General features: G+C 52.0%; 1 protein-coding gene across 2 annotated transcripts; it reads right to left on the bottom strand.

The window, feature by feature from the left end:
- Nucleotides 1-1,108: 1,108 nt before the first annotated feature.
- On the bottom strand, nucleotides 1,109-19,293 carry DCAKD (dephospho-CoA kinase domain containing). 2 transcript variants are annotated; one of them, XM_079797193.1, is made up of 5 exons: nucleotides 19,229-19,293; nucleotides 8,941-9,170; nucleotides 8,357-8,560; nucleotides 4,594-4,681; nucleotides 1,109-1,602 (listed from the first exon to the last, which is right to left on the bottom strand). In XM_079797193.1, the coding sequence occupies exons 2-5, from the start codon at nucleotides 9,050-9,052 to the stop codon at nucleotides 1,311-1,313; spliced, it is 696 nt and encodes a 231-aa protein (XP_079653319.1). In that variant the 5' UTR covers nucleotides 9,053-9,170; nucleotides 19,229-19,293; the 3' UTR covers nucleotides 1,109-1,310. The 2 variants fall into 2 exon arrangements, with proteins under 2 accessions (XP_079653319.1, XP_079653318.1); XM_079797192.1 differs by having other exon boundaries at nucleotides 8,941-9,174; nucleotides 19,229-19,291.
- Between the last annotated feature and the right edge of the window lie 271 nt (nucleotides 19,294-19,564).

Here is a 19,564-nt window from a genome sequence, read left to right as displayed (position 1 = left end):
GCCAAATCTGGGCACCTTAATTGGTCCATGGTGCTAGGGGAACAATGGCAGTGCCGGGTATTTCAGATCAACACACTTTATTGAGCACCAACAGCAAGGCAGTCTCTGCACCAGGAACAGAGATGAATAAGATGATCCCTGCCCTCAAAGGGCTTACAATCTAGTAGAGAGACCAACCAGCTTTGGGCTGATTACTATATTATGGATTCAGATAAAACATGATGGTGGTATCAGAGAGCACCTAACCCAGCCTGGGGCTTCAGACAGCCTGAGCTGGGAGCCAGTTATAGGGGGAAAACCACACACACAATTCCAGGTGGGGGGATAGCACAGCGAAGGCACAGAGGTCAGAAACAGCCTGGTGCGCGTGGACTCCCAAGAGTTCAGGGCTAGGAGTACAGGGAATGGAAGGTACAGAGTCGGGGGAGGTGGTGAGCAGGGTAAGGGGCGTGCTGGACAAGTGCCCAAGTGGGAGAGTGGGTCATCCCAGAAGAGGCCTGGCCTCTGCCAACTACCGCATCACCCACAGGGAATCCTCACAGCATCCTGTCCAAGGCACCAACCTAAGGGAGAGTCCTGTTTGAAGATGGTAGTCCTTGGTCCAAAATGATCTGCCATGGTCCATGAAGGAGGTTTTGGCCACAATGGAGCATGTGCTCAGTTCCTTGGGCCATGTCCAAGCCCAGGGAACCTCCCAGCTTTAAACACTGCTGGGCCACAGGGATAGTGTTCCTCACCCCCACCCACAAGAAATTGATCATAGTCTCCCACGGTTGCTTTCATGTCCCATGACATAGGAGACAAGACCAGGTCACAATCTCAGTTCTGCTCCTCCTGGAGGAGGCTCAGGGGTTTAGTGGGCAGAATCCTGAAGCTCGGCTGCAACCCGAATCAGATCCCTCCACTTCTCTGGAAAATGGGGCACTAAATATGGTCACCAGAGCATTCACATTTGTGAAAGTGGTTCTAGAGGGAGGAGCCCTAGGGAAGGTAGGAAGGAATATCTACAGACAGGGATGTTTCTTTGCCTCAGAGAGAATGTACCCCAAAGAAGAGGCAGTGCTCCAGCATATATATATATGTGTATGTGTATGTGTATGTATATGTATATGTATATGTGTATATATGTGTGTGTGTGTGTGTGTGTGTATATATATATATATATATATATATATATATATATATATAGAGAGAGAGAGAGAGAGAGAGAGAGAGAGAGAGAGAGCGCTGAAGAGGCTGAGAGGAAACAGGATGCATTCGTTACCTAGCTTCCGAGGAGATCCAGGGGCTTCCTGCCTTGGAGGGCCCAGCTAGGGGGAAGGCAGGAGGTAGCGGGTGAGCAAGTAGAGGAGGCTAACAATGCCGGCCAGACCTGTGAGGACTCCGAGCCTCAGGGGCAGGTACTCTAGGGAGCGCTCCAGCTCGGCGTGCAGAAGGATGACCTGGCGTTTGGTGATGCTCCACTCGCCCGAGTTGTCTAGAACGTGGCGGGCCATGCGGGCTTTGTCCTTCAGGGGCAGCTGAGCATTGATCCGAGCCTCTGCGTCCTCGAGGTTCAGGTTGTTCCGTCGCATCAGGCGTGCCAGCTGCGTGTCCCGATCGCTACGGACAGGGCAAAAGGGCTGATCAGGCTTTGTAGGCCCCAGCCTCCCTCCCCACCAGCAAGTTAAAGGGGTGGGCAGCCCCTTCTCTCAAATCAATTTAGGGTCCCACAGCCAGGGAAGGGGGCCTGGCAGCTCACAGGCTCCCCCCACTCACCCTACTCTGTGAGGACTCTGGTAGCATGGTGGGCTTAATATAAACAAGGGGGAAAGGCTGCAAAAGCTGCTTTCTGCCATCTGGGGCCAATCTTTACCACCAGCCCTGAGATTTCCTAGTTATAAGACGGGAGGATTTGATCTCCTGCATCGGTGACCTTTACTGGAAGGCCTGTGCCTGCAAGCGCAATGCTTTCTGCACTTCCCCTGGGGGCCGGGCCTGCCGCATCAAAAATAGCTTCCTGGGCCACCACGAAGACCCTCTCCCTGCCGCCCACTCCCACTCCCACATATTTAGAGCAAAAGGACCCTGCCGGAAATGGTGGCTGCTGTGCTTGATGCCACCTGTGAAGAGGGACGGGCCAGCCCCAAGATGCTTGCAAATTGGATGCCCCCAGTCCTTGGGACAGGACACAGCTCTGCACATTAAGCTGAACAGCCCCCAGTCTCCCCACTCCAAAGGAAATTCAAAGGATGCTTCTTTGGCCCACTGTGGCATTACCTGGGTCCTTCCTCAGGAAACTCCCTGTCCTGCCTGTGACTACACAGGAACTGCCCGCTGTGCTCTGGAATAGGGTAATCTCTGACACCCCTCTAGCTCCGTGACCACCTAAGCCCCTCGACGGGAACAAAGGAAAAGGGCCACAGCAGCTGCTTTCTGCCACTGGGGCCTCTCTGCTTTGCCACTAGGCCTGAGATTCCCCAGTTATAAGGTGGGAGGACAGATCACTATAATTGGGTCCTCTCTTAGGTCTGGCCTACACCAGAAGGCCTCCTGGGATGTGAAGACAGACCTAAGGACAGATATGACCTGAACACTAGCCAGTTCCGTTCCGATTCCACTCAAAATGCAGAACAAAATGCTGCAGAAAGTCATTTCTGGCTGGATGATCAGGGAGACCTTTCAGAAGAGATGGCATTAGTAATGGCCTTGAAAAGTAAGTAGGACTCTGATTTCCTTTGTTATGGGGACAGCGTGCCGTCAAGGTCATGGGGACAATCCCTGCCTGGCTGAGAACGAGAACTATATCCAACCTTAGAACTATATCGAACAAGAATATCTCCGGTCTAGAGCTGGGAAAATTGGGGTGAGAAAACGGAGATGGCTTAGGGACCCCTGAGTGCACATCCTTTAGAAGGTGTGGCCTAGAGCAGAGGGCCTCTTACAACGTGACCCAGAAATAACCCCATGTGGACAGTTTAAGGATTAATGCTATTTGTAGTAACGAGATTTTTACCAAACACTTATTCCACAATCATGCTTTGGTAAATGCCCCATACTATTTCAAACGCATCAGGATTAGTGTGACAGGTAAAGGAATCCATGAAGGAAACCTCATTTGTAAATTTACATTGTAAAGTGTAGATCCCTTTTATGAAAAGCAAATAATTACACTCATTTATTCATATCTCTGGCCTCTCTTTTGAGCCAGACACCCACATGTGCCAAAATTGGGGCATGAACAGCACCCAGGACTTTGGCAAAGGTTCCTTGGCTGGTAAGTGGGGCTGGGGGATCTCCTGAGAACAGGAAGAATCTACAAAGTCCCATTTATCTGCCAGGAGCCATAGCTATCTCTGCCGTTACCAACAGACCAACCTCGAAGGAAAGTGCAGAAAGAGGAAGGCGGCAAGGGTAGGTGACTGCAGATGCAATCTGTTTGCTCACCTGCACTCAAGATCCTTTTTATTTGGATCCCTTGGTACAAAGTTCCAATTGTATTAAGACTCCAAGGCAAGAGAATTCCAAGTCTTCGTGGAGTTTGCTTGGCCTCAGTTGACAGTCTTTCACAAACGGGACAAAGAACCCAGAGGGGTTGCAGGTTTACAGGGGGAGACATGGGCCCAAGCGGGAGCTATGAGGAAGCCTGTGTCTCCACACCAGGCTCAGCAGACTCAGACGAGGTTTTAAATGACAGTCTATGGTGGGGAGCTGGGGGGCAGTGGGGAGGGTGGGCAGGGTGATGCTCAGGACACTGAGCACTCTAGGCCCCATCTCTAGTATTCCAGAAACCTCCCAAGCATTAGTCTCCTGAGAGCCACTCAGAGCCCAAGTGCCCGCAGAGCCAAGTGCCCGCTCTGTGTCTGCTTTACTGGTGGGCGGCATCCAGGAAGTTTCTGGGAGACAGAGACACTCATCTGTTCTCTCACCCCCCTGGGACTATGACTCATTTTTTTTCTGACAGTTTGATCCTCCTCTGTTTGTCAAACCTGGATTTGGGTTTGCTTCATATCCTGGGGGATTCTGAGAACAAAGCTCCTTCCTTAGCTGGGCTCTGACAGTTCGCTCTCTGCACCTTTCCATCCAAAGGTGTTGCCAGTGGGAGACCTTGGACAAATTCTGTTACCTCTCCCCATGTACCACCCGCCCTCCCCCCTCCCCCCCCCCCACGTTTTCTCTTCTATAGCTCAGAAGTATCAACGTGAATACTTCACGCTGAAAAGTAAATTGGGTGAAGTAGTAAGTGTGGGAGCTGTTTGGAAAGTTGAGAAGTGCTGGAGGAGGGAGAAGGGATCCAGTGAATAACAACATGGTAGCCCAAGGCAAGGCTTGCAATCTGGGCTGAAGTGCCTCCAGCAGCCAGCAGGGGGAGCCCTCCCCAAGCACTAGAGAAGCCTGGGGACCCATCCCTTCCTATACCTACCCCGGGGGCATATCTGGGTCAGACACAGAGGTTGGTTTCTGTGGGCTCTGGGCACTGCTGCCCCTACCCCCTGTGCTTCCGGGCCGCCCCGTGGGGAAAGGGCACAGTGATGTGGGCCATTTCTCAGGTGCAGGCCTGACTCAGGGATCCTGCTTTCTAGCCTGTTAGGCCAGGCGATGCCACACACTCACCAGTATACCACCACTGTGTGCTTCATGTACTTGAGCAGTTTCTTGGTCTCAAACAACAGAGGGATGTCCAGAATCACGTAGCGGTATCCTGGAGAAAGGGTGGGAAAGCCACAAGGTCAAGTCTGCAAGCACACACTGAGGACTTACTATGTGTTAGGTGTGGGAACTGAGTTCACCACTGGCTCCTACCATTGAAAGCTCCCCAAAGAGGGGGAGGCCTTCCAAGGACAGGCATAACCTGACAGCTAGCCAGTTCCATTCAGAACAGAATGCTGCACAAAGTTGTTTTTGACTGGATGAGCAGGCAAGACCTTGTGGAAGGAATGGCGTTTGTACTGGCCTTGCAAGGCATGTAGGATTTCTGATACCTGAAAATGAATGGGTGAAAGTGAGGGTTCCAGGAAGGGGGAACAGCAAATCACAAGGAAAGCAAGGTCCTACTGCTCTGGCTGAGGTGGAGGCCTGGAGCAGTGGGAGGCAAAACTGACGAGGTGGTCAGGCAGGCACAAAGCATTGAGTTCACCTTGAACTTGAACCCAAAGAGTTATTTCTGAGGAGGGAAATGACACAGCCAAAATTGTAGGAGACTGGGGAGAGCTTCCAGGAGTGACTGGGCCCTTTCTGCCCTGCTTCACCCACCTTTGTTTAAAAAAAAAAAAAAAGTTTTCCCCATCAGCCAGGTCCAAGCCTGGCTCCCTGCTGAAGAGTCCCGTATGGCCATCTCTACCAATTCTCCACGAGAGACTCACATGGGGGTGGCAGCAGCAGCCCCGACCGGAAAGAGGCTGCTTCTTGGGGTCCGAGGCAGACCTCCAGCCTGGGAGTGCAGGGATGGGTCTGGAGGTGCTACGGTGGTGATGGCTGAGACTAAACTAAGTCCAGTGGGACAAAAGCACTGGCGGGCCCTCCTACTACAGGCCAGGGCCGGTCATTGGTGGCACCCTCACCCACTGGGAGCGAGCACATCCCTGGGCTGCCCACCCAGTAATACTGTGGGCTCCACACGCTTAGTTCTCTTTATGCCAGTGACCCCGGTGTAGGTGCAATAAAGCTGGCGGGGGTCCGGGAGCCGTAAGAGGAAGGAACAGGCACCGCTCTGCCCAGAGACCCGTGCCGGGCTTGGATGGTGTCCCACTGCAAACACTTCCACCTACAGAACCAGACACACATCACGCACCAATTCCACGGGTGCCGAGGGTGACGCAGGGAACAGTGACCACACAAGCCGCTGGGTTTCCTGCTCCCTAGGATCTATTGCTCAGGAAACCTTCTCCTCAAGGAGCGGCTAAAAGAACGGGCTCTGATAACACGCCGGGGTTTGAAGCGCCCCACTTTCTTACCATGTCACTTCGGGCCCCTTAATAAACCTCATCTGTGTAAATGAATGAAAAGACTACCTACTTCACAAGAAGATGAGAAGGATTAGCCCTGACTGGTTTGGCTCAGTGGATAGAGTGTCAGCCTGCGGACTCAAGGGTCCCAGGTTTGATTCTGGTCAAGGGCATGTACCTTGGTTGCGGGCACATCACCAATAGGGGGTGTGCAGGAGGCAGCTGATTGATGTTTCTCTCTCATTGATGTTTCTAACTCTCTCTCCCTCTCCCTTCCTCTCTGTAAAAAACCAATAAAATATATTTTTTTTTAAAAAAGAAGAAGATGAGAAGGATTAAATAAAGGAAGTCATGTAGACCACACCGCACCCCCTCACCCAGACCCTCATTAAGTGCTCCATAAATGATGGTTATTATTACTACTGTTCTCTGAAGAGGGGAGGCCTGCAGTACTGGCTCCCCCGCTGACCCCCCCCCCTCAAAACTCAGAACAAGAGCCAGGGCCAGATCCTCTCTGGGCCTCTTATCTCTCTTTCCTGCTCTGCTCCCATCCCTTTCTCTCCCCTCACTGCCCTTTCTCCTCTGCCCCTCTCGGGAGCTCGTGGCCAGTTCTTTGGTTCACCGGCAAAAGGGCTTTTCAGCTGTCACATCCCTCCTGCTTGATAAGCTCTGCAAACTATCCTGACTCTATTAAGACATCCGCCTGCCTACACAGAGACCTCCCCAACAGCTGGTGATCTTATCTGACGTTTGATTATACCAACTCTGACAGTTGTATTTGTTACAGTCATCAGGGAGAAGCTGGGACTGTGGAAGCCACAGCTGTCGTCCCCATTTTTCACCTTATCGAGCTGAAAAGAGCTTTCTGGCTTTTATTTAAGTGGTGGTGGCTGGCGAGAGGGGAGGCTGGGTGGATGACACTGCGGGAGGACTTTGGAGCAGGTGACATTATCCGACGCTTAATTTCATAAGGGGAAAGCCACTGTTCTCCCAAAGCCCTGCAGATGTACTTGCAACTGGCCTGGGAGTGAACGCGAAAGGGCACAAATGAAAGGCAGAAGGCTTCGCGCCTGGGTGGGGGCAAGAGGGGATCCTGGCACAGACACAAGAGGCAGAACAAAAAAAGAATCTAGATTCTCTCCTTGAGGAAGGAGGAAGGGAGGGAGGGAGGGAGGAAAGGAGGCGGCAGGCCTGCAGCAAGGTACTGAGATGCAGAGCAAAAGCCGGTCCAACGGGGAGGATGCACCATGGATGTCTGTGAAGTCATCCCTTTCCTTCTGGAGAAAGCTTCTAGCCAGACGGGGGTGGGGTTCCCCACTCTGTACATGAGAACTTGATGCCTGAGAAAGTAAGGGATTTGGCCACGATCACAGAGCAAAAGCTAGAAGGAAACCTAGAAGCCTCGCTCATACCCTCTAGGAAGGAAAGTCTCGGCATCATGACTGACAGTGGGGAGACACGCAGCCAGGCCTTCAACGCTGAGACGCAGACTGGAGGCCACATATGCCAAAGGCTGCAGGGGCCCTGGGCTAGCCTCTCGCCTGATCCCAAGCCACTGCCCGCTGCTCACCCACTTCTGGTGACCGACTCCATCGTGGACACTAAGTATTAGGTCACCCTGCCCAACACCGTCCTGAAGAACAGGACCTGAACTGTGGCCTCTGGTTGGGGAAAGGTTAGCAACAGCTGCGGAAGGTTCCTGCCAACTGACCACGGACCCCTGCTTTTCAAACACTCTCCTCTTCTTTCGGTCCAGCAAGGCCCCTGGCTGCTGCTGCACATGCCAGGCTAACTCCACTGAGCCCTAGCCTCAAAGGCTCATCCTCCACTCAGAACCCCTCCACCACCCGCCCTGGCCATCCTGGGCCCTCTCCAGTTTCCTGTCTGCTAACTCCCTTTCCCAGGAGGCTTGACCAGCACCAAATCCTACTCTGACTGTGGTTTCTATTTGTGGGGTGATGGACAGTCACTGACATGGGCTCTTAGTCACCCTAATAGCTCTGCAAGGTTGGCATTATTAGTCTCACGATGCAGATGAGGAAACAGGCAGAGGGGCTGGCTCATGGACAAAGCCAAACAGGTAGAAACTGTGAGGGCCAGGCCTCAAACTCAGGTTTTATGACCCCATTACTCATCGGCTGTTATTACTCCCATCCCTGCTAGAAAAATCAACTTACTTCCTGGGGATCATGGCTCAAAAGGGTCTCTTCTCATTAAACTGTCAACCTCCTCAAGAGTTGAGGGGCACGTGCTTCTTTCCTCTGGGACTGGTACGGGGCTCTGCATGGGGGGGTGCCAACAGTGTGAACTCTACAGCCCGGACATCCAGCCTCCCCCAGCCCCGCCAACCTTTCTGCAGAGGAGAAGTGCCCTGGCCCTGGCCCTGGCAGGAGAGGGCTTTGCCCACACCTGTCCCAGGCCCTGGGTCTCACCCCGAAGGAAGTACTTGAAGGTCTCCTTCATCATTTCCTTGCGGATCTCAGGGTGAGTGATGGTGTTGAGCAGATGCCGCCGGTCGGGCTGGTTAAATATCAGGTCCCCCAGGACCTTGCGATTGATGTCTCCGTTCTCCAACAAGACCTCAGTGCCAAAAGCCTCCACGATGCGCCGGTGGGCGGGGTATCCTGGCTGGACAACTGTGGCAAGAGAGGAAGGCTGGGTCACTCTTCGGAGCCTCTAGGCCAGCCAGAGGACCCTCAGTAACTAGAGGCAAAATGATGGGGGGAACCAGGGTTGCTCCTTTCAATAGAAGCAAAAATGAAATGAGGGGAAGGAAGAGAGCAAAGTGCACAGAGTCCCTCAAGTTGGTCATGGGGGTGCAGTGAAGGCGGGGAGACCTCTAACGAGATGGAGGAATAACGAGAAAAGCGAGAGGACAAGCATGAGGCGGGGAGCAGGACGTCAGACAGGGTCAAAAGGGAAGTCTTCCCCAACTTGGAGGCCTTGGAAGGGCTTATGAAAAGGGAGCACAAGGGAGCTGCCATGTATAATCCCACAACTTGACCCCTCCACTCACCATGTCGGGCGATGACATCGACGTCAATCACTGCACAGCCCAGCTGCTGGAACACCTGGAGCACGGAGCTCTTGCCGGAGGCAATGCCCCCTGTCAGGCCCACCAGGAACATCTTCCCAGGAAGAAGGCGGTCAGGGAGGCTAGGGTCCCAGAAGTTGGACAATCACTGGAGTAGCAGTAGGATAAGCTCAGCCAATCAGGATGAGCCACCACAGGAATGCCAGGAGGACCTGCCTGTGGGACAAGAGCAGGCCTGATCAGTGCCGGGAGAGGAAGGCAAAGGCAGGGGAGGGAGACACAGCCTGGCTGGGCAGTCAAGCCCAGAGCTTGGGGGGCTCTGGGCCCATCCTGAAGCAGAAAACCCTTTCAGGAAAGGCCCCCAGTATTATTTTAAAACACTCATAAAGAAGGCAAACTAACACAGTCTAAATTTAGCCAAGTGCTGAGGAGGCAGAACAAGGTTGGGTGCTGTTAAGCAAAGTGTGCTTTCCGAGGTGGCAGTAACTGATGAAGGCACACTGCCAGTAGGGAGGGGACCCCTGTGACCCCAAGGCACTTTCTCGTGCCCACAGAGCAACTCTCCCTCCCCAGCCTCCACTTCGTTTTAAATTGATTTGAGGGAGAGAGAGGGAGAGAGGGAGGAAGGGAAGGAGGGAGAGAGGTGGAGGAGGGAGGGGAGGGAGGGAAAGAGAGAGAGAGACAGACAGACACAGAGAGAGAGAAACATCTATGTGGCCCTGACCAGTTTGGCTCAGTGGATAGAGAGTCGGCCTGCGGACTCAAGGGTCCCAGGTTCAATTCCGGTCAAGGGCATGTACCTTGGTTACGGGCACATCCCCAGTAGGGCGTGTGCAGGAGGCAGCTGATTGATGTTTCTCTCTCATCAATGTTTCTAACTCTCTCTCCCTCTCCCTTCCTCTCTGTAAGAAATCAATAAAAAATATATTAAAAAAAAAAAAAGAAACATTATGTGAAGGAGAAACACTGATCGGCTGCTACCTGCACGTACCCTGATGGGGGATCAGCCTGCAACCTGGGCATGTGCCCTGACCAGGAATGGAACCAGCAACCTCTTGGTGCACAGGAAGTCACTCAATCAACTGAGCTACACCAACCAGGGCCCCAGCCTGCACTTTCTAGTCTGCCTCACCCTCACACCAGTAGTAGGACTATCTGGGTGGCTATTCTAGACCAAGATGAGTAATGCCTCCTCCTCAGCCAAGTAGACCAGATGAATACCTCAACGGCAAGCATTGGTTCAGTGGCCACCAAGTCTGAGGTTTAGAGAGGTATGGGTCGTGCCAAAAAGGAGTGCGAGGAAGGGGTGACAGGCTTGGGTGGGGCTAACTTGGAGCGTGGTGTGACTTGCAGCTCTCAGACTGAGCAGCAGCATACAGCACAAAGGTTAGGGGCATGGACCTCTTCAAATCAGTTCCTCGCTTACATGTTGTGCAACCCCAGGCCAGTCACTTGCCTCTCTGAATCTCAGTTTTCTCATCCATAAAATGGGGGTGATAGAACCTGTCTCAGAGGCTGTTGTGCAGACTGCATGAGAAAATGTTTATGAAACTCTTGGTACAGTGCCTGATACCGTAAAGGAAGTGAGGATGGTGATGTGGGGTGGAAAGTGGAGGTTAGTCAGATTGCAAGGGAAAAAAAGTTTTCATAAAATTATGTCCCCATTCCTGCAACCTCAAGACCATCTCACAATAGATTAGACATTGTCCTGATACCCCTAAGTTGCAGGTTTGATCTCCAGTCAGGGAACATACAAGAATCAACCAATAAATACATGAATAAGGTGAACACAAGTTGATGTTTCTCTCTCTCTCCCTCTCTCTCTCTCTCTCAAAAAAAAAAAAGTCATGTTGCATTATCTGAAGTACACAGGGTTACCATGTCTTTTTTTTTTTTAATATATTTTATTGATTTCTTACAGAGAGGAAGGGAGAGGGATAGAGAGTCAGAAACATCAATGAGAGAGAAATATTGATCAGCTGCCTCCTGCACGCCCCCTACTGGGGATGTGCCCGCAACCAAGGTACATGCCCTTGACCGGAATCGAACCTGGGACCCTTCAGTCCGCAGGCCGACGCTCTATCCACTGAGCCAAACCGGCCAGGGCAGGGTTACCATGTCTTGAACTTTGTTGCCAGACCGAAATAAATTAAGTTGAAGGTCAGGTCTTCCCATCCTTCCTTCAGCGTCAAACCACGTCTCCAGAACCTTGAAATCTGTCATGACTTTTTGTTGTTGTTAAACAGCAGATTTACTGTCCTAATTACATTTTGCTTGAGCTTATACTGAAAGGAGTTTGCTCCCCTGAGGACACACCGAATGACAGGGGAGACAGCTGCTCCGATGAGGGCTGAGTGGGTGGGTGGCTTGGGACCAACCTAAAAGTTTAAATCTACCCGAGCTCCTTCTCCCCCAGGGAAGCCAGGGCGGAGAGAGGGAAATATCCACCAGCTTCATCATCCAAATGGAGAGCTCTAAGCTATTAAACCACTTACACAGCATTTCTTCTCAATCTGAGACTGGAGTCATCTCCAGGGGGTCTCCCTCCAGCTCACAAAAAGGAGTGAAGGATAGGTTCCGTTGTCAAAAAAAAGTTCATCTACTCCGCTGAAGTTGGACAGCCTTTTTAATCCCAACTTTGTCCTGATGTCTCTAAATCAACGAGTCTGCCACTCTTCTGCTGAAGACCCACCGGGAACAATGGGAATGGGACTTGAGAATAGGTCGTGGCTGAGCGAAAAGGCAAAAGCTAGTTCTCCACAGGGTCCTGGCATCTCAACAGGGAAAGCAAGCCACCGTCTCGCGTCAGTGGGGCTTTGCCAGAGTTGGTTGAAAGGGCCTGGAAGGCCATGTGGCTGACTACCTCCTGCCGGTCCACAGAGCCGGGACCCTGTCGAAATCGACTGAGTCTGAATCCCGGCAGTTCTGCTGTGTAACAGGGCTTGGGATAGACTCTAACTCTTTCACTTGCAGCAGCAGAGATGGAGGACCAGAGAGGGGAAGGGCCTGGCCCAGAGCCACAGCTGTTCGTGGAGGCTGGATAGAATTCAGTGCTCCTAACTCTGAGTCTAGACCCCTGCTTTTCTGTACTCAGGGAACGAAAATTAATTTACCTTTAGTCCAGGACATAATAAGGATGGTGAATCTGTCTGCAGGCAAATCAACTCAGAGCCAAAGAAAAATGATTTCTCGATCACATTGGTGTTTTTCCCTCGGCAGAATAAGGGTGGGGTCTTATGGACAGCAAACAGGGCACAGATGTGCATTCCAGGCTCCGCTCAGCCCAGGCTCCTGGGGTAACCTAATGAATATCCGCCCTTCTCCGTGCCTTGGACCATCTGCGGAAACAGACCAACAGCTGCTTGGCCTCCATCAGGAAGGCCAAGGGGATGGTGGAGCACAGGCCTGGCCCCCGGGCTTAAAGGGGCTGGACTAACAACAGCTGTTCCTGTCCAGCAAACCCCTCCGCACTCATCCTTCACTAACCACTGACTGAGCTCCCCGGGCTTGGCATCCTGATGCCAGGGACTCTCAGGCAGCCAAAGGAAAACACAGGCCTGGCCCCTCAGGAGAACTGGAGAGACAGACAATAACGAAGGCAACCTGCTGACAGGCAAGCAAGAGTCGCCGTGTGGTACTCACGCTGGGCCTGGATCTGTGTGCCTGTGTGTGTGGACCCACTCACAGGTTTGCTCACAAACCTGCCCAGGAGGGAGCTGCAACCAACAAGAGCCCACTGTCCCTCACGGCTTACCAAGAACATGAAGGCTTAGGTTCCAAGCTGCCGCTAAGTCCCACCCAAACCTGTCCCCGCAGCTCCTCTCCAGGCACCACGGAGAAGTGACCGCCTCTGATAACCTTCAGTGACCCTCTTCCTGCTCCGGCTCAAGTCCATGCTCCAGAATCTGCTCATTTCTCCTTATTCCACGGCCATCTACACGGAGGAACTCCTAAAGCTGGTTCTGATCTGAATCCCCTCGGAAACGTTAGAAAAGGTACAGAAACCCAGGCTCCACCCCAGCCCACTGAATCTAGGGTGGGACTTAGCATCCCAGCCAGCCAGGCACCAGAGCCACTGCTAAAATGCAACGCTGTGGGCTGGAAGTGGGGAGGCCTGGGTCCCAGTCTCTGAACGCTGCCGCAAAACTACCTGTATGACTGCAGGAATCCTTCTCACCAGCCTGGCCCTAGGGCTGGAAGTTTGGGGTAAGCTGAGCTCCAAACATCTGCCCTTCTCTGAACCTTGGCTTCCACACCTGTAAATGACAGAACTGGACTTCCATCGCTAATACCAGCATCAGCTCCTGGGGGAGGCTATGAGTCACTCTGGTGCCTTCTTTCTCTGAAAGCGCTCTTCCCAGAGCAGCCAATAAACGCTCTCCCGAATAACCAAAGAACGGCATGACCTTGGGGCCTGGGATTCTTCCCCCTCAACCCCACAGTTGTTCACAGAAGTACTTTTGTTTCACTATTTCCAGCACATTAGATAAAATAAGCTCCATGAGGCCACAAGCTATGTCATTTTGCACCCTTTGTCTCCAGCATCTAGCATAGTGTCTAATGTCTGTCTGTCACTTACCAGGTGAGTGATATTGGTCAAGTTACTTAACTTTTCTTCGATTCATCTGCAAAATCGAGCTAATGGCACCTACTCTCAGTGGCTGTGAAGAAGAAATGAGTTAATACATGTAAAGTGCCTAGGATAGTACCTGGCACACATTAAGCACACAACCAATGTTCTTTATTAGTTATGAGAGAGTGTTCGATGAACTGTTTATAGAATGAATGACCGAATGACCAGGAAAGGGGAGGGGAAATACTTGGGGTCACATTCTCCTGTCAGTGCCAAAGGGGAGGCTGAAACCAAACTCCCAGCCTACTCCCTTTTCCATCACGATGTGCTGCTTGCTGCTAGTAAATCCCTCTGGGGGAAAATGGAAACAAACAAAACACCCAATGGGTTAAACAGAATAAGGAATTGATAACTGAACGAATCCTCTTCCTTTCCTCCCTTGGGAGAACTGAGGGCTTACGTTGGAAGTGAGTTCTATGTTTTGCATCTCCTAATCAACAACCCAAACCTGCTTGTGCTGGGGCAGGACCTGGCTCCTTCATTAGCTGGCAGCTTCGTTTCTTCCACCTTTTGCGGCCTCTCAGGATCTCATACTGGGCACGACTGACCAGCCATGAATGGCTCTTCAAAGGGTCTGTATCCATTTTGCTCCAATAATCAATATAATCATCCATGAATATGAGTCACTGCCTGTCTAGGGACCCAATTATTTTCTCGTGGAAGCAGTGGTTGCAAAAATATATTGTTTTCCAGTTAACTAGTAAGTGCTATTTTTATCAATGTTTTTCCCATTGCTAATCTTGTGTGATTGGTGAGACGCTGCTGTTTAAACCTGAGTGCAAGTTCCCCTGCCTGCGAGGTCTATTTCGTTACCACCTTCTCCAGGCTGCCAATTATTTGAAGGGGCCCAAGACAAGGGGTTGGCAGTCAGTATTCCTCTTCCTTCTCCCCTTGCCAACACCAAGGGCAGGGCAGAACAGGTCTCTCTTCTTGAGCACTCTCTGAGCACAAACCATCACTCCAGAGAGCTTTTATGGGTGAGCAGGGAGGCTGTTTGGACTGGACTACTATGCTGACATTTAGGCAGAAAAAGGATCATAAAGGACTGTCACCTCTCAGGAACTTCAAAGCCACAGGGACCTTCACTGACATCTCAATCCTGTCCCTTAAACCAGCCATGTGGCCTTGGGCAATACGCCAGCATTGTGGAATTCTGCTAACTTGCGTATAAAAAAGGATTCATAATGACTACTCACGGGGGGTTTTATCAGGATTCAATGATGTAACATATGTCACGGGCACCTCATCTTCCGCACTCAGTGTGCGACATGTCACTGAAGTCTACTCTATTTCCCTAAAGGGCACCTTCATCCTTTCAATTGCTTAGGCCCCAAACCCGAGTGTCCTCCTGGCTCCTGGCTCCCAATCTCTATCCAGCCCATCAGTGCCCCTGCCAAATCGGCCTCCCACCTTCACAACCAGGCCAAACACCCCCTCACCATCGTCTTGCTCCCAGGTTACTGCAGTAGCCTTTGAGTGATTTCCATGTTACCACCTTTGTTCCCCAACAGTCTCTTCATAATACAGCAGCTAAGCTAGTGTGTCCCTTTAAAAATGCAAGTCTGATGACATGACCGCTATGCTCAAAACCCTCCAATAGCTCTCATCTCACTTAGAGTGCAAGTCAAATCCTGATTCAGGTAGATGCTCAACACTGAGCCACACAGGCCAGATATGAACCAACTTTATTTCTTTTCTTAATATATTTTTATTGATTTCAGAGGGGAAGGGAGAGGGAGAGACACAGAAACATCAATGATGAGAATCATTGATCAGTTGCCTCCTGCACACCCCCTACTGGGAATCGAGCCCACAACCCAGGCATGTGCCCTTGACCAGAATCAAACCCGGGACCCTTCAGTCCGCAGGCCGACACTCTATCCACTGAGCCAAACCAGCGAGGGCTGAACCAACTTTTTCAATGCTTACAGCCATGGGATAAAAAAGTTGTGCTCCTTCTAGCAATTATGCACGGATGAATGCATGAACTAAAACAAGTACTTCCACTCAGCTTGTGAGAAGAAGCATTTCAAAGAAAACTTTCTTTGTTTAACAATTATAAAAACTAGTAATGTATTTATATTTTTGATCAATTGTGTATTTCAAATTGTAAAAACTCAATCTCAAGGAAAATGTTTAATATTATGACAACACAATTTTCAAAAATGTTTTAATTTTTTTATATATATACTAGAGGCCCAGTGCACAAAAATTTGTGCACTTGGGGTGGGGGGATCCTCAGCCTGGCCTGAGCCCTCTCGCAGTCCAGGACTCCTCAGGGGATGTCCACCTGCCGGCTTAGGCCCGATCTCTGAGGGATTGGGCCTAAGCTTGTAGGCAGACATCTCTCTGGCAGCCCAGGAGCCCTCGGGGGATGTCTGACTGCAGCTTTAGGACATCCTTAGCACTGCCGAGGGGGTGGGAGAGGCTCCTGCCACCACTGCTGCTCTTGCAGCCATCAGCCCCGCTTGTGGCTAAGCAGAGCTCCCCCTGTGGGAGTGCACTGACCACGGTGCGGGGGGGGGGGGGGGGGCAGCTCCTGCATTGAGTGTCTGCCCCCTGGTGTTCAGTGCTTGTCATAGCGACTGGTCATTTCTGATCATTCCGCCATTAGGGTCAATTTGCATATTACCCTTTTATTATATAGGATTTTATTGATTTTTTACAGAGAGGAAGGGAGATGGATAGAGAGTTAGAAACATCGATGAGAGAGAAACATGGATCAGCTGCCTCCTGCAAGCCCCCCACTGGGGATGTGCCCGCAACCAAGGTACATGCCCTTGACCGGAATCAAACCTGGGACCCCTCAGTCCGCAGGCCAACGCTCTATCCACTGAGCCAAACCGGTTAGGGCAAAAATGTTTTAATTTTTGTTGCAGAGAAGTAGGATGACAAACCAAAGGTTTTCAAGCATAAAATATATTATACTAGAAAAAAAATTCTGTGGAGAAAATAAAATAGAAATATGAGTTCAAGAATGAAAAAGGGCCCTAACTGGTTTGGCTCAGTGGATAGAGCGTCGGCCTGCGGACTGAAAGGTACCAGGTTCGATTCCGGTCAAGGGCATGTACCTCGGTTGCAGGCACATCCCCAGTAGGGGGCGTGCAGGAGGCAGCTGATCGATGTTTCTAACTCTCTATCCCTCTTCCTTCCTCTCTGTAAAAAATCAATAAAATATATATATTTTTAAAAAAGAATGAAAAAGGAACAATGCAAAATTTCAACTGTTAAATAAAAACTGATTCGTGTATTTTTTTCCCCCAAAGGATGAGGGAAATCAAATCACTATGGTATTTAGATTCCACTGAAGATTTAAATTCCTGATGTTTTATTTTTTAATGCCCATGTTTATAATCCTATCTAATAATAGAGTAATATGCAAATTGGGCATCACTCCACAACAAAAATGGCGGCCCCCATACCCACAAGATGGCGGCACCCAGTCCCCTCAGCCCCGCTGTTGGTCTCCGCGGCGATTGGGAAGCCACCAGGCCCTGAGCACATGGAGCCACACGGAGCCTGTGGAGGAGCGGGGCCTGGCGGCTTCCCGTTGGTCTCTGCGGCCATCGGGAAGCGGCCGGGCCCCGCGCACACGGAGCCAGGCGAGGAGCGGGGCCCGGCGCCTTCCCGTTGGTCTCCGCGGCGATCGGGAAGCGGCCGGGCCCCGCGCACACGGAGCCCGCGGAGGAGCGGGGCCCGGCGCCTTCCCGTTGGTCTCCGCGGCGATCGGGAAGCGGCCGGGGTCCGCGCACACGGAGCCGGCTGAGGAGCGGGGCCCGGCACCTTCCCTTTGGTCACAGAGGCTATCTGGAAGACTCCAGTGCCACCAGAGCAGGGCATGGTGGCTTCCTGATCTCGGCAGCCGGGAAGCCGCCAGGCCCTGCAAAGCCGGGCATAGCGGCTTCCTTAGTGGGGCAGTGGCAGGGAAGTCCCCAGACATGGCAGACAGAGCCCAGACAGCAGGGCTTGGGGGCTTCCTTAGTGGGCAGTGGCGGTGGAAACACCCCCAGGCCGGGCAGACAGGGCCCGGACAACAGGGCATGGGGCTTCCTTAGTGTGTCCGTGTCTGGGAAGCCCCCAGGCCCGGCAGACAGAGCACAGTGAAGGGCATTGGGGCTTCCTTCACATGGCACATGGTGGCAGCAGGCAGAGAGCTACAGCAGGGCATGGGGGCTTCATCTCCATGGCTGCAGGGAAACCTCCAGGCCCCGAAGAGAGCAGAGAACCATGGGGAGTGGGCCTAAGCCATCAGTAGGATATCCTCTGAGAGCTCCTGGATTGTAGAGGGTGCAGGTTGGGCTGAGGGACCCCTGTGCACGAATTTCATGCACCAGGCCTCTAGTTAACTATAAATTATATCCTTTGCAACTACTGAAACTTTCAGAGAAAAATCTCAGCTACCTAAAAATGTGCAAGTGTATTATGAATAGACTGTAGCAAAACAAAGCTAAGCTCACTGTTTGCCTGCCTTCAGCTATCAGCCCTCATCTTTTCTCCTTCAGGCTCAGGCAAGGAAGACTCTGAACCCTTTACGTTTTATCCAGGGCAGATTCCGACTGCTCCAGATAGAAGCGGATTTGGTGGGAATTTAGGGCCCTGCTAGGAAAAAAACCACCCAACCGGCCTGTCCACTTTCTATTCATCAGCATCAGCCAGCTCGCTCTCTCTCTCTCTCTCTCTCTCTCTCTCTCTCGTCTCTAGCATTTCACTGTTTTCCAGGCCTTTGTTTGCACCCCACCAAATCAATTTGATTTATTCAGGTAAAAATCACCAGCCCTTATTCAAAAGCTTCCATTTCCTCACCTTTAGGACTTAGTCCAAGTTAATTTGGGTGAAAAGTTTCCCCTAAGTAAGGGAGAGAGAAAAATCTTTGAAAACTTCATAAGCAAACTCAATGTTAAAGGTGCCAACGCCTCTATGTGGGGAGCTGGGAAAGGAAGATAAGGCAGGCGGTCCAGCCGGCCTCTAACTGTGCGCCCAGGGGGGTTTCACCAAAACTTGACAACACCTCTACCCTCCTGGGGAAGAGAGCGGTTTGAAAAGCGAAGATGATCACTCAGAAAAACAGTTACCCAGCCCAAAACTTTCCATCCACCCTGACATAGGTAGTATCATTCTCCTGTGTTCAGATGAGCAAATTGAGAGTCGGAATAGTACCCAAAGTCACTAAACTGGACACGGCAGAGGCTGGACTCAAAAATGAATTTTAGGTCTGACCACAAAGTTCTAAAGTGAAGTCAGTGGCTTTGCACTGAACCTGGGTTTGAATCCCCATTTCCCATCCCTTTCTACTTGTAACCCTTTCTCCACGGCTGCAAAGCAGGAAAAAGAAAACCTTGCCCAGCAGGGTTGCTGTCAAGGCAGTGAGCCATAGACGTCAAAGCGTTTGACCCGGTGGCTGCTACATAGTATGTGCTCAATAAACTGCAACCAAGGCTGGAAAAAAAGGCGCGTACTCGACGCCACGCAGCACGCCTGGGGCCCCTCGGGCGGTGGTTCTGTGCGCCCAGAGCCCGGCCCAGCTCGGGGCACGGGCCGAGTGGCCCGGAAACTGGAGAAAGCGAGGCAAGCCCGCCCCATCGCCGGGGGCCCAGCCACCAGCGCCCCCGCCCCCCGCCCACGCGGCGTGCTACTTACCCAGGGCCTCTGATCCGGCCAGCGCCGCCGCCGCTCGCCCAATCTCGGAGGCGCTTACTGCGGGGTAGGCGGGGCTTCGTCAGCGCGCGCTCGCGAGCCGGAAGTCCAATTAGCGGAAGGGGCGGGGCCGAGGGTGGGCGTGCTCGGGCGTAGTGGGCGGGGAGAGAGAGAGGCCCTAGACCTCTGGCCAGGGTGCGACCGGAGAGTAATTCCTCTTTGGGAGCCGGATCCCACGCGGGAGAAAGCGGGGGGAGACTCAAAAGCAGGCCTGGCCGTCCTTGGCTGTGCAGCCTCTGGCAAAGGTAATGATCGCCATGGTGAACTGAGCACCCTTTA

Source organism: Cnephaeus nilssonii (genome assembly GCF_951640355.1).
Source record: "Cnephaeus nilssonii genome assembly, chromosome: 19".
NCBI lineage: Eukaryota > Metazoa > Chordata > Mammalia > Chiroptera > Vespertilionidae > Cnephaeus > Cnephaeus nilssonii.
This window is presented reverse-complemented; position numbering and strand designations above follow the sequence as displayed.

Bases quoted from the DNA above. Each gene is read 5' to 3' on its own strand.
- DCAKD (XM_079797193.1), bottom strand. From the start codon at position 9,052: ATGTTCCTGGTGGGCCTGACAGGGGGCATTGCCTCCGGCAAGAGCTCC. The intron at 8,561-8,940 runs GTGAGTGGAGGG...CTCTTGCCACAG, and splicing joins CGATGTCATCGCCCGACATG to TTGTCCAGCCAGGATACCCC. The intron at 1,603-4,593 runs GTGAGTGTGTGG...CCCTGTCCGTAG, and splicing joins CACACAGTGGTGGTATACTG to CGATCGGGACACGCAGCTGG.